Source organism: Erythrolamprus reginae, chromosome 2, assembly GCF_031021105.1.
Source record: "Erythrolamprus reginae isolate rEryReg1 chromosome 2, rEryReg1.hap1, whole genome shotgun sequence".
NCBI classification, from domain to species: Eukaryota; Metazoa; Chordata; class Lepidosauria; order Squamata; family Dipsadidae; genus Erythrolamprus; species Erythrolamprus reginae.
The window spans coordinates 264224614-264239670 of record NC_091951.1 but is presented as its reverse complement, the minus strand read 5'-3'; the positions used below and the strand labels follow the sequence as shown (position 1 = coordinate 264239670).

At 37.1% G+C, this 15057-nt stretch overlaps 1 protein-coding gene across 3 annotated transcripts in view; it reads right to left on the bottom strand.

Annotated features, from left to right (window-relative positions):
- Window positions 1-10416, bottom strand: part of NFIB (nuclear factor I B) — a 255588-nt gene extending 245172 nt beyond the window's left edge. For all 3 annotated transcript variants that reach the window (XM_070742552.1, XM_070742557.1, XM_070742563.1), the window contains exon 1: window positions 10279-10416. In XM_070742552.1, the coding sequence (XP_070598653.1) occupies window positions 10279-10281 (3 nt within the window). In that variant the 5' untranslated portion in view covers window positions 10282-10416. The remainder of the gene's footprint in view (window positions 1-10278) is intronic.
- Window positions 10417-15057: the final 4641 nt, after the last annotated feature.

Sequence of the window (15057 nt, the reverse complement as noted above, 5' to 3'; positions counted from 1 at the left end):
CATGTGGAGCGAGGTCACCCAACTCTTCAGAGACTTCGCTCGGGTTTCTTTTCCCTCGCTCCACGCCCTGAAAAGCGAAAGCCGGCCTGGTCTCTTTGCAAGACCCCGCGGTGGAAAGGCGCCATACTTCGTAGGGAACCCTTTCCACGTGGCCACTCCATTTCCCCCCCTCCCCGCGCGCCCGAGACTTTTCGCTCCCTCGTTTGCGGGGTCCGTTTCGGGCAGGCTTTTTTTCCCCCCGCCAGGGTGCGAGGAGGAAATGGAAGTTTAAAAAAAATTACGTCCCCCTGAGGGGACGTAAAAGAAACAAAAATAAAAGCCCGCCGCTGGAGCAAGAGGCTCGTCTGCTTTCAATCTCACCCACCAACTCGTGCCAGAAAGTTCGCGCCCGCGGGTTTTTTTTTTCTTTACCCCAGGAATGCGAGTATATTAAAACACACGCACTCGCTAACGACGTTCTCACATTCGCCCTGAGGCGGGAAGTCAATATGAAGAACGGTCCCCCCCCCCTTTCCTTCGCAACCTCCGTGTGCGTGTTTGCGAGGGGTGAATTTCATCTTGAGTTGGCTACGAAGGTGGGGAAAAAGTTTTCGTTTTGGATGCTGACTTCCCAAATCGGCCCCCAGCTCTGCTTTTTAAAACTTTTTGTTTTCCTCAGACTTTTTTTTTTATCAGACGTAAATGGCCGCGAGAAATACAAAAGGCGCGGAATGCCAAGTGCAGGAGTAAAGCATGACCGCGGTGCCCGCTGGCCTTGCGTTTTTCAACTAGCGCGCCTAGATTATACTTTCCTGAGGCTTTACGGGCTTAGGAAAAAAACAACCCTAAGATTTTCTTCACAGCCTTGACACCTGCGGACTTTGATCCGAGGAACGCCCAGGCAAAGCAAACCCGAGCCCTTCCACCTTGTGTGTGGACTGCGTCGAGGCCACCAGTCCAAAAGCATTGTGTAATTCCTCCGTCTCCCCCACCCTCCCTGCCCGGCCAGGCCTGGAGAAACCTCCCCAAGCGTTGAGGGTGGCCGGTTGTCCAAGCCAAACTCCCCTCAAAAACCAGCACTTGCCTGCTTCAGGTAAACTGGTCCCTGGCGCGTCCCTTCTTCGGCCCCCTTTTCCCTCCCCGTCGTGTGAACTATTTGCAAAGGGACAGTTGACTTTTGCGTTTGCAAAATAATAATAATAATAAATTGCATTTCTGCGGGTCAGGCAGTTCCCCACGAAACATCGACGGGAGGCAGGTTCAGGTCAACCATGAAATGGTCACTTTTTAACCCCGTCCTGTCCTCATTAGGGAAAAATTCAAACACAGCCTGTTCTCAAAAGAGGGCTCCTAATGAGGGTAACATGCCAAAGCCGCCAGCTGCAATTCTCATAAATTTACCAAACTGAAGGCAGGGGAAGTGAAGAGGCTGGGACAAGGCAGGTAAATGTCAAAGCAAGTCATGAAGTTCATCCTCTTAAGCCTTCAAAAGCAGCCAGACTTAATGTAGGTGAAATCCTAAAGATAAAATACACTGCTCAAAAAAATAAAGGGAACACTCAACACATCCTAGATCTGAATGAATGAAATACTGTATTCTCATTGAATACTTTGTTCTGTACAAAGTTGAATATGCACCAACAGTATGTGAAATTGATTGTCAATCAGTGTTGCTTCCTAAGTAGACAGTTTGATTTCACAGAAGTTTGGTTTACTTGGAGTTACATTATGTTGTTAAAGTGTTCCCTTTATTTTTTTGAGCAGTGTATATTAAATATTCTTTCATTAAAGAATGGTATTAGGAACCAAACTCTGTATATAAGTAGTACAAGACATAGCAAATTTAGAATTTACCCCACACAAATTTCATTATCACAATAAAAATGCCATGAGCCTGTTTTTCTTATAGCCTGTGAATGAATGCTCACTAAATTACTTTGCTCATAATTCTTTATTTAAACTGCTTTGACACTAGCATAAGGCATTATTTTGGGCATTGGATGAAGCCAATAGTCTTCCATTTTCTTTTAATTCACAAACTACAGAAATGTTCTATAAGCATCTGGGCTTACACTGTAAACTAGAAAACCAGAAACACAGGAAGTAGAAACAAAAGTAAATTAAGAACTAATACCAGTATGCACACCACAATAAGGCATCGTTTATTTAGCTGGGGTGGGGGAGGGGTAGAAAAGGAAAACCACATTTAGCTGGGTTTGGACAGCAAGCTAAGCCATAACCATGAGTGGCTGGATTCATACAACACAATAAAGCAAGATCAAATGAATATACATTGTGGCTGAGTTTACATAATCCATTTTAAGCCATAGTTTGGTTAGGTTGGCATGGGCTCAGCGTACTAGGAGTGTTCAACCATGTAATGCAAACCATACTGGTTTATGACTATAAATTACGTCTTTGTATAGTTTGAACCTAAAAATTATGGGTTACTGAATAAACCATGGTTAAGCAAACCACTGCTTATAAACTCAGTGAAACCTGAGATTACAGGGACTAATTCTATATATATAACAATGTAATGTTTTTTAATGACACAAAACTTCAGTTTTAATAACCTGTATTAAATCCGCTGAGTCACAAATTATAATTGCAACAAATATATTTTAAATGAAAACTTGTGAGAATAGATGAGATGTATTTTTCCCATGCATTCATGGCATTTCAACCCTTTTTACTTTCCTTTGGAAACATAATCAAATAATTTCAGATTTATTTCAAGTTAAATATATTTGTAATTTGTAACTGTGATTGTTGGCCAAAATATAATTTCCATTACTGTGTGAAGTTTTGTTGATAACTTTTCAAGCAGCAGGTCTTCATTTACCATATTTAATTCAGGGATAATGCTATGAACCTTCTGAGATCATAAAAGCTTACAACAGTGGGTGTGATGAGGTTGAAAACATCTCAAGTGTTGAAATATTATACAAATGTTAGTTCGAGTCTTGGTATTAAAATTCTCTGTGTTTCTCTAAAATCAAATAACAGCAACATTCCCTTTCCGGCTCGCCCCAGATTCAGGCCATATTCCCCATTATTCCCACTAATGACACAGATTTTTATGCAGATCATCTTTTCAGACATTCACATTTAATATTGTTAGTAATAATAAATATAACAATAGTTATCATGTTTATTAAGTTATATTTTATTAAATTAAGCCAGTCCTCTGGATTTGTACAGTACATTAAATAGTAAATTAATTGCACTCACTAGTTTTGTATAACACACTGTCATACATATGAGCTAAAAACAATCAGGTTGTCACAGCCTTTAGATCAGGCACGTTCAACCTGCAGCCCACAGCCACATGCGGCCCCAGACAACTAGTAACAGGCCTACAAAATCATTTAAACATATAAAGAAAAGGAAATGTGTTATTTTTAAGGATTAACTATGTTATATATTTTATATGTAGCTCAAAACAATTCCTCTTTGCTCAGTGTGGTCCAGGCAAGCCAAACGGTTGGATGTCCATGCTGCAGATGCAGTTATTTTACTCTAAGTTATTTTACTGTTTGTGGCAAAATATGACTCCCCCCCCCCCCATTATCACTTCAGAAATAAACTGACCAGCAAGCAGGTTATGTTCTTATTTGCATGACCAATTTGCGTGTTCTCATCTACACAGGAGCAACAGGCCCTTACAAATCCAGTTTCCCCATGCCCTATGACATTATCATTACTTTGCCTCCAACCATGAATGAAACAATCTAAAGTCATAACTCTTTTATTCTTGGTTTTTTTGGTGTTAGATTCACTTTGAAAGATAGGTGGTTATATAACTTTTTAAAATTACTAAATAAAGAAGTGCACCTGTTTTAAAGTAATATCTTCTCTGTTCAGCTTATATTATTCCATCATGCATTATGTCAGAAAAAGGTAGGTGAGCTATTTTGAGCTTAACCAGACTAGTACTTTACTTCCTAAGTGCTTGTCATTTGTCCCCATCCTTATTTTTGATACCAGCATCGCTCCAAAATTCCAATAAATTGTTCAGTAGTGATTCAGAACAGATGCAGTAAAGTCGGGATAGGGATTAATAATGGGAACAAGCAGATGTTCTCCTGGCATTCTTTTGTGCTGAGTCAAGGGTGATGGGATAGCTATCCAATAGTAAGGCACATTTCAGCTTTGATAATGGTCAGATCATTTTTCTCACTTTAGAAAAGAAAGTTAGTTTACAGAGCAAACCATTCCGATTGTACCCTTCTGTCTTCCAAGGCAGGGCAGGGCAATCTTCAGATCTTGAAACCTTTTTTTTTTTAATCCTTCAGTTCTCTATTATTTAAAAATGAAAGTGGCATTTCTGACTATTTGAACATTAAAACTCTCTTCATCAAAAACATCCCCCAAGATTGAGAGCCAAAATAAAATTCCCACCACAGTTCTTCCTTTTCCATCCACTGTATCTCTCACGTTTCTCCAAATTTTAAGTGTGGCCACACTAGCCAAAAACATTTCTTCATTTTTTAAAAATAAGTGAACAGAGAGAAGCAGCAACTATTACATATTCCACAACGTATACCATGTGCTACTCAAAATATATAATACAGAAATATCTGTGTTTAGCTACCCTATATGTAGGTTTACTAGGTTTTCACCATATTGCAAGTTATAAAGCAATTTGTTCATAGCTTAGTGTGTTCTTTAAACTCACTCATCATGGTTTGTAAACCAGTTTTCCTTAATACAAACAAGTCATTTTTGTTACATTAAAACTATGATATAAGCCAGCCATGATTTAATTGAACTCTATGAAATTATGTTTATATACAATGCTAAACCAAAACCAAACCAACCAGATTATAAATTAAGCCATTAAGGAGCATGATAGCTTGCATGGTTAGATTGCTGGGTTGAAAATTAGCAAGCCCATGTTTGAGACCCAGATGCTGCCATGGGACGGATAAGCTCTAGTCCTTTGCTTTAGCTGCCGCCAGGGACATGAAAGAATCCCCAACTGGGTGTCCCCTGAGCAATAGTCACCAGCTAATCCTTTCAACCGGAAAGCACATGACATGATTACCATTTGAACTAAACCCCTGTTATAAAGACTGGGTTCATAAATCATTATAAACTGTAGTTTGATTAATTTAATAAATATTTATTCATTCATTCATTGATCCATTTTATTTGTTTGTTTGTTTGTTTGAATTCTATGCAGCCCTTCTCCTGAGACTCAGGGTGGCTCACAACATGTAGAAATTAAATAAAATTTACAGATTAAAATTCCCATAATCAAAAGTTAACAACAGATTCATTGGTCATCCATCACACATTCTTTCAGTGGGTGGGGAAGGTGTTAAAATTTCAATGGCCCCAAGCCTGCCTGCAGAGGAGGGTCTTTAAACGTTTACAAAAGGCAGGGAGAGAAGGGGCAGTATGGACCTCCGAGGGGAGCTCATTCCAGAGGGCTGGGGCCGCCACAAAGAAAGCTCTTCCCCAGGTCCCGCCAGACAACTTTGTCTGGCTGTGACAGGACCTGGAGAAGGCCGACTCTGTGGGACCTGACAGGCTGCTGGGATGTATGAGGCAGAAGACGGTCCCGTAAATAATCTGGTCCCATGCCATGTAGCTAGATTCAGGCAACACACTAAGTCATGAACGATAATTTACAAACTACAGTGCTTGAGTTAAGAAAACACATTAATCGTAAAAAAAAGTAAGATACATTCTGACTTAAGGCAACATGTGAATTCAACTAGCGTGAGCTTAAATGCCATTGCTCCACATATTGATGGCTATTGGGAGAGGATACAGAGTCTTACAACTTGAAGGTTCACATTTAAGTATTTTAAAATGTCATAGGCTACAAGTGAAAATGCTTTTCACTTTGATTATGTGATCAAAATTCAGCTGCTTGGCAACTGATTCATACTTATGACCATTGCTGTGTCCCAAGGTCAGGTGATCACCTTTTGCAAAGTTTCCACAAGAAAAATCAATGGAAAAACCATTGATCACATAATAACCATGTTACTAAACTTAACAACAGAAATGACTCACTTAACAACTGTGGCAAGAAAGATCATAAAATGGGACAAAGCTCACTTAACAAATGTCCCACTTAACAAAAGACATTTTGCGCTCAACTGTAAATCAAGGAATACCTTAGCAAACATCCAAATTTTGACTGTGTGTCTTGTGAGGATGTTGCAATGGTTGTCAGTTTGAGGACCAGTTGTAAATCCTTTTCTCAGTGCCATTGTAACTTCAAACAATTACTAAATTGTTGAATTGTTGAATAATTGAATGGTTGTAACTTGAGGACTACCTGTATTAATACTATTCAAATGCAATCAAGTTTATTCCATAGGTAATTGGCTCTACATAGTACTCTAGCCTTGCTTGGAGAGGTACACCAACACTAAATAATGAATATGATCTGAAATACAAAAGTGTTAACTACTGCTAACTCCTCTGAGAAGGAGGTAGTCCTGATGAATTATAGCTAGTTTTATTATAATTCCAAAAAGAGCTTCTCCCGCTGGTTTTACATGAATATACATAGCTTACATATTCATAATGACAGGAAGCTGAGAAAACATAGACAAACCCTATTCCTTTCCACTAAGCAGGGAAAAAAGAACATGGCAGATCTATGTCTGACTACAGTGTGGCAAGGGGATGGAAAAACTTTTGTAAAACTACAGTATACTGTAATTGTGCTTCTCAGTGTCCTTAGGTGCCCCACAAACATAAAGCCCAGCCCAGCCCAGCCCGGCCTGCCCTTTTACTCACTGACATACCAACAAACCCAGCACCACGAGCTTCACAAACAGCACTGTAACTGCAGACTTTTCCAGGAACAAGACTGAACGCCAAGACTAACCAAGCTCATTCCATAAAGGCATCTTTCAGAAGGGAGTGGAAATTGTTTTGTGATTCATCTAAATAAATGCCCATCTTTAATAATCCAAGCATAATAACCACATGCTAACAGCATCCACTAGCGTTAGAAACTTTCTCCTGAGGACATAAAGTACAGTAATTACTTAAGCGTGAACAGAAGCATAAACAGATAATGTGCACATGCCAAACTAAAACTCTTACCTGGAAGATATTTTCGATGATTTGCAGTAGTAAGAAATGTTTCAAGAGAAAACCAGATTTAGCTTAAGCAATGCTAAGTATACTTAAGTAGGAAAAGGATGCGTAAAAATTAAAACAATATGCTGCTCATTTAAAAACATTTTACACTGGAAGATACAAAATTGTATCTCCACAATTCTATTAATCCTCTTGTAGATTAATCCACTTTTGGAACGCTTTGTAATGAAGATATAATTTTGAATACGTGTGTGTGTATATACTTTCCATACTATCACAACAATTCCAAGCCGGTGCAATAATTAACAATTATTCCAAATCCGGTAAGGAGGAAAAAAATTCTAAATGAAAGAAAACTCACTTATTAAATTTTGACTGGTAGATTTAAAAAAAAAACATTGTCAAATGATCTCTACTAGAACATTACATGAATAGTCAATTGATTCTCTTACAGCCTGCAGCCTATAAATATCTGCAACCCCAAAACAGGACTAAAACACTAAAATGGAACAAAAACATGTATTGCCAGCTCTGCAATAAGATCTTGACCACAGCATACTCTTAGGATTAGGAATTTAGGCAGATATTTTAAAAACTAAAAAACTATGAAAGAGCATAGAATACTATACAAAGAATTGAATAATCCACTAGTGGATGACCATTTGACCCTAAGCTTTTATATCAGAAATTGAAGGATCAGTAAGACTTGATTTTCAACATCATTTTCAGTATGACAGGCACAAGTATATGTATTGTGAGGATAAAATTAAGCAAATAAATTATATTTTCAATTGTTTTACTACCTATATATACTGTATACACATTGCAGAGAAATTAAAGGCATGGTATAGTCACCTTTTCCCCCCTAGATTTCATGCATATTTATAGTTTGAAACTCACCAAGCAAGCAACAGCGATTTTACTGCAAACATAGAAAGTTAGCTGGCTCTTACTGTATGTATTATCAAAATCTGGAAGGGTCTGACTTGTCCCCTCCCCCTCTACCCCTCCCGCATTCTCCATAGACAAGGACTCAGTGTTTCATTTTCTAGGTCTCATAAACAAACCCTCTTATTCCTGCTGGCTTTATGTATAACACTGAACATTTCACAATGTCCACAAACACATTACAAAATATTTTATTAGTAACATTTTTAAAGTCCTGTATAGTCAAAGCCTACTACGTTTAGATCACTGACAACATCTGAGAAAAAAGCACTCTTCATTTTGCAAGGTACTGATTACTTTAGTTAAAATATTACTCTGAAACCAATGTTATATCTCAGATTCATTCATAGTCTCAGAAAATCCTACTACTGTATATAAAAATATTTTTCTTCCTTGACACTTTTGAAAAATAATAGCAATTTTTACACTACTTATTTTAGACAGTAAATAGTCAGTTTGTTTGTTTGTTTGTTTGTTTATTTATTTATTTATTTATTATTTAGATTTGTATGCCGCCCCTCTCCGCAGACTCGCAGACAGTTACTTTGGAATAAGCCTGTTGAATTGAATGGGACTTGTATCTGATTTCACAGTACATGATTCTTTTATAAATGTATGTCTAACATTCATCTATGTTTCAATTTATTATTTTTAACCGCATTACTACGCTATATTCCTTTTGCTTAATTCTGTATTTTTGGAAAAAAAAAGTACACATATAATAAATATTGTTTCTGGTTAAGGAATTAGGATGTTTATGCTCATCACGCATGTGTATTTTTTAGTATTCAACTATTTAAATATCTGTGGTGTGCATGCATATCTTTCTCATAGCGTATGTGTGCTTGACCTCTGTCCACATATGGTTTGATGGTGTCTCTGTTAACCAAGCTTTCTCCATTTGCCGACCAAAAAATGCAAACATCAGGCCTCAATATAAAACTGAAAACCACAACGTTTTATGTTACTCAAGTTAAATTTTTTCACCCTGCCTACATAAATATCCAATTTGCTCAGCCCTCTGTTTTCCCAGAACAGTAGAAAGCCTTTTTGGAAAAATGAATATATTAATCAAATATTATTGATACTTAAGGCTAAAAGTTTAAAGTTTACAACTTTTTAGATAGATAGATAGATAGATAGATAGATAGATAGATAGATAGATAGATAGATAGATAGATAGATAGATGATAGATTTCAATAGCTACAAAATACATTTCTAGACTTTAATTTTATTCCTGTGACTAATCATTAGGATTACATGTCTAGAGTCTCATTTAAAGGGAAGTTAATCTTGTGTATTTTGGCGCCTTTTCTCTGCCAGCTACTGTACTGGGAGCGAAGGGGACTTGGAGATGTTGTTTGTCCCTTCTCGAGTTCAGTGGCAGCTCTTTCCAGCAGCAGCAAGAAAGATAGCCATGTTCACAGCCCTAATAATAATTCAGATCACGCCACATCGGCATCTTGTGTCAAAGTCGAACGGGCTTCCCCGCCCCCTTCAACCGGAGAGCAGCCAAGTCCTCACACACTCCACATTCAACCACAATGGATGGGATATTGTGCATTAAAATATGGCCCAGACACAGGCAAAGGGAGTACAAGTGGGGAGAGCAGACATCTACCCAGGGAATAGGTCTGAAAACATGCAAGACAGGAAGACCTGCTCCGCCACTTGATTGAGGAAAACATAAGCAACATACCCAAGGAGAGAATGCTTAGCAATTCAGGAGGGGAAAAGAAACGTCCATAGTGTAGGATAGCAAACTATTCTTATAAGTTCACTAGCGTGCAAAAAGTAATAGCCCTGTTACTACAGCAACACTGCCCCCCCATGCAGCTTAGCAGAGGGAACCAGGGTGTATCTATGACAGCTGTTAAGAAGGGAAAGCAACCCTAACTACATAGCTGCAAATTAATCAACCAACACGTTATATTAATATTTTTTCAATGCTTAACGGGCACTTGCCAGCAAGCGGGAGGAGAGAAAGTTTGGAAGCAGGAAATATACCAAGTTCAGCACTTTTGGACACAAGCTCCAATTAACTGTTTCCTAGCATGAGTATGTGAACCGTAGACAAAGCTGCCAAAAAGAGAGAGACAAGAACACAAACAAATCAATTTCTTCAATCCTGCAAAATCAGAAAATGATCGGGGGGGGGGGAGGGGAGTGTTGTAAACAGCCTCCACTTTGTCACTCCAAGGCGATCTACCCAGGCAGAGAAGACAGCCCACAAGCAAGTTAAAAGTACATATTTTCCCCTCCCCAACGCCACATACCATTGAATTGTATTGTATTTAAACCCGTGGACTGCTGAAATTCTGTAAAGACAAACACGGGACCCGCTGGTTTCACGTTTTTTTTCAGAGAATCAATGTATGCCGGTGTGGATTGTTTTGTTTTGTTTTGAGTTGTGTTTGGATTTCCAAGGGTAACCTCCCCTCTCCTACGTAGGCTGTGTGCGGACCCGAAAGAGTTACAGATTCAGATTGTTCAGAAAGTCTTGGCTAGGGGAAGAGTTTGAGAGAAATCAGCGAAGGTAAAAAAAACCCAAAACTGTCTACAGAGACTCACACACACACACACACACACACACACACACACCGCCTCTTTGCTCTTCCCCCCCTTTTTTCAATCTCCCTTCCTCTTTGAGTTGCAATACTGAAGAGTGGGTTGTGGTTGGGGTCTTGGACGCGGTCCAAGAAAGGCTGAACCCTTTTCCCCACCGCCCTCCCTTTGGCTGGCTGGGGTGCGCTCTCTCTCTCACACACACACAAACACAAAAACTCCCCCCACACACACACCCCGCGCGTCTGGATCTGCAGAAAGAGCTGGCGGTGTTAAGGCTGAGTTGCGTTCTTGGCCTCTTTCCATCCCGTCGCCATTGGCCAGAACCTCAGCAGTGGCTTCCCATAACCACCAACCACTTTGCTTCGCCCCTTCCCCCCGCCCCATTCCCCTCCCCCTCCGCGGCATCCGTGGGAAGCGCGGCTCTTCGTTTCCGCCTGGCGGCTGCTTGAAACACCAAAAGAGAAGAAAGGGAGGCTGGGGTGGGGGGAGTGGGGTAGGGGGGCTATTTGCATATTCATTTTCAAGTAGCCAATGAGCGGGAGTAGAACCGGAGGGCACCCGCTATAAAGTGTGTAATTCCAGACAGGTCAAAGACCTCTGAAATCAGCGCATGTCAAAGCAGTTTGTGGAGTTTTCTTACACAAAACTGTGTGTGCGTGAGTATGAGAGAGAGAGGCTGAGATTTCGGCGGCTCAAAGGGAGGGAGGAAAAAAAGGGAATCCAAATACAGTACTGCTTTGGGAAGGGAAATGTTTTTAATGGGATTAACGGAAATCTAATTTACAGGCGTTCTGTACATGACTTCAGAAAGACCCAGTGATTTTACTCTTAGTCACTCTTAGATAAACACTTTTAGGAATGCCGCAACGATTTGATCATAGAAAATGCCCTTTGGTTAATGGCAGAAGCATAAGCGTAATCGCAAGGATTTTGTTTTTGAAAACTGCTCACACTAATGTTTGGCTAAATGTAAAAGGTGCCCCATACCTAAAAATTGTGCACAGATCACAAAGTTAATATTCATGGAAGTAGCATTCACGAGAATGTGAGTTATCGGCTCTTCCAGTTAAGTTAATGAAAATGTCAGATGTGCAAGGAATACAGAATCAGTTTCCTTGTATAAATGCACTGATTTCAATGAGCTGCTGACTAGACCTTTTGAAAAAGACTACTTCATTTGTGTAGTTAAATTTGGAAACAGAGACAAGCTTCTGAAAGGATCCAGTTTGAACAAGCAATTGTACTCTGTACTTCCGCCTTTTGCTTCTAGGAGTCAAGATAACATTTAATAGGTGTAAAGGTTTATCTTAGTGTCCAACATTATTAATGGAGTTAAATAAATATATTTGGGAAGAAAATAATCTTGACACAAAGGAAAATACTTTTTTATAAATATCAGTTTAATGTTTACAATTATCAGCAGTATACAAGACAGATTTTTAAAATGGTTCAATTATTTCCATTCTTGTTGCACTGTTTTTACTTTACATGTGGAACTGCAGTATTAAGGCATATTGCATTAATATGCCTACCCTTAAATAGCTTTTTCAGAACACCCAAATTATAGTGTAGAACTATCTTAACTATATAGAATAATTCAATTCTGTTTAATTCAGAAAAGTTGGTTTTTAAGATCTAAATACATGAATACATTGAATGAAATCTTGTTAAAATGTTTATTACATAAAGATGTTCCATACGTGCAGGATGAAATCTTGCAGCAATTTTTCTATTTATTAATTAAAATTGAACTTCTAAAACTATATTCATATTTAGACAAACAATAAACTTATTAAAGTTTAAAGGAAAAGAAAAGCTGCTTAAATACTGGGAACAAAGCTTGGGTTTAATTTTGTTACTTCTATTACATAATTTTAGAATATGTGCATTAAGGAAAAGAACTGGGCAGTGTTCACTTGATTTAGTAACTATGGCTATGCTTATGCATTTTTTCAAGGAAATTCAGTTAGGTAATTTATCTGATTATCAGGCTTCTGCTCATGACAGAAGAATCTATAGGGGTTAGTAGGAAGATGGATGGATGGATGGATGGATGGATGGATGGATGGATAGATAGTTGATAGATAGATGATAGAGACAGGTACACAGAATTATTTTAAAATGACTGCAGATCTGGTAATAAATTATTCTAGAATTTTAGTTGAAAGTCTGAAACCTCATCAGTAATAAGAACCAAGAACCTTCTAAACTAACAAAAACAGCAGTGAGCACAATACATAGTGAGAGTTGAGAAGAGCAATAGGATTAACAAAATGCTAATTTGTATAAACTAAAAGGAAACCATTGCATCCTTTTAAACAATCATTTTTCTACACACAACACAAGCCCGTAATTGCTACATAAACTGATAAAGCTGATTTAATTATGATGTGTATCATTTTACAAAGCTTTTTTAAAAGAAATATAATCTCAGTCTAATGGCATACTTAAATTGGCATCCTTGATAAATAAAGTCATAGCATCCTTGTGCAGAAACCTAGACATTTTGTAGCAAAATTTTAGAACAAATAATATGGTCAACACATTGTACTGGTATTCATTTTTGCTTCTTTAAAAAATAACTTCAGTGTACGCTAGAGTACATCATTTTAACACATGTAATTAATTGGTAATTGTTGTATTAATTATATGTAATCTTGTCTTCAACAAGTTTATTACCTTTATGGGCCTAAATTGAGTTGCTATTTTGTAATCTTTATATATTTCATTAACATAAATTCCATTGAATTTGCAGTTCACTTAAACATACTTAAGTATCCCCTCAGTACTGTACTTTATCAAGCAATGATCTTCAAAAATTGTTGGATTCCATTCTCAATCATAGAACTGATATATAGCCACAATTGAAAGGAAGTACAAAGTGGGTTAATTGGCATTCACTATAAGAAAAGTATATAAAAGAAATTTAATTTGTTAAGACAGGGTATCCACGATGGATATTGTTCATCAACATTGCAAACATGTATTGAACTAAATACTGTAACTAAAATTGCTTTTGTTTTTTAACAATTTAGGGTAATTGAACAATCCTTGTTGTTTTCAACTTTCAGTTTTAACAGTAAGATTAATATATTATGTTTTATTAACAAATTTAAAAAAACAAACTGTTTTGAAAACAAATTACAATTAGGTCATTGGAACTCTTAATATAGAGTGACATGTATGCAGTATATTTAAATCATTAGTACTTTCTGGATTTTGGTTTCATGTTAAAGTGATGAAATTATTTTTATTCCAAGTTACATAAATATGTGGTTTGCTATCTCAGCCACCAAATCTTCGTAGTAACTATGATAGATTTACTCCATTGTAGCTCTTATATTTTGTTTTAAATAAATTACAATAAAATATCACATGCATAAAATATTTTGATGTGCACTCTAGAAACTATTTTGTCTCTGAGATGAGGGAATGTTAACTTCAACACTTATTTTTTATTTATTTTTTTATTTTTCAAATTTATAGACCACCCTTCTCCTAGCAGACTCAGGGCAGCTTTCAACAATTAAATGATTACAAAATTAAGATACCCCAATACATAGAATAAAAACAAGTAGAAAAATTAAAACCCAGTATTAAAACAGAATCATAAATTATTGTTTGATTAAACCTTCTAATGGTTGCAATTTTCTTTCCCTCCCTTTTTTTCTTACCTTATGCTGCAGTATTTGATAAATAAGAGGATTAAAAGGATTTCCTAGCATCATACCTTTTGTTTGACGCACTAATGCAAATATTATTCAAAGAAGTACTGTATTATGAAATAAATACATAGAGGCTATTTACAGGAATTATTCTGCCTTGTCTGTGATGTGGAATAGTACATAAAATGTTGCCTCTAACTAGCAATATTTATCAAGCTAAATAGATAAGGACATCATTATGATAATAGTGATTATTCACTGTTCAATATTAGAAATCCTGATGTCTTGAATTTAGAATTGTAGTTGACAATCTTTATTAATGTTTTCTGTTATAGCAGAAGATGTTATAATTTCAGTCAATATAACAGATTTCCAGGTAAATGATTTATATCTCAATTGATAGTTCAAGATAATATTCTTGGGTATCAGTAGGTAATTTGTTACAATAACCTCAGAATGAATATCTCTTGAATCAGATTTAATTATGGCTCAGTCCTTTACATGTTTACATAGAAAGTCCGATTGAGTTAAGTGGCCATTACTCTTGGGTAAATATACATAAATTTGCAGTCACATTTCCTACTTCTTAAGAATAAAATGTTTCCAGTGAGTTCTGTATAACATTTCATACAGTACTCATTATGCATATTCTTCTTAAAGTTACCTACATATTTGAATTGCATATAGTTTAATTATATTGTAGATTCCTTCATCTGGCGTAAGATATGTCACCTAAAGATCATATTTCCAAGAAGAATAAACAGGTCAAAATACTATAAACTGTTTTAATTTCCTACAACTGGGCTAATTTGTTAGCAATCC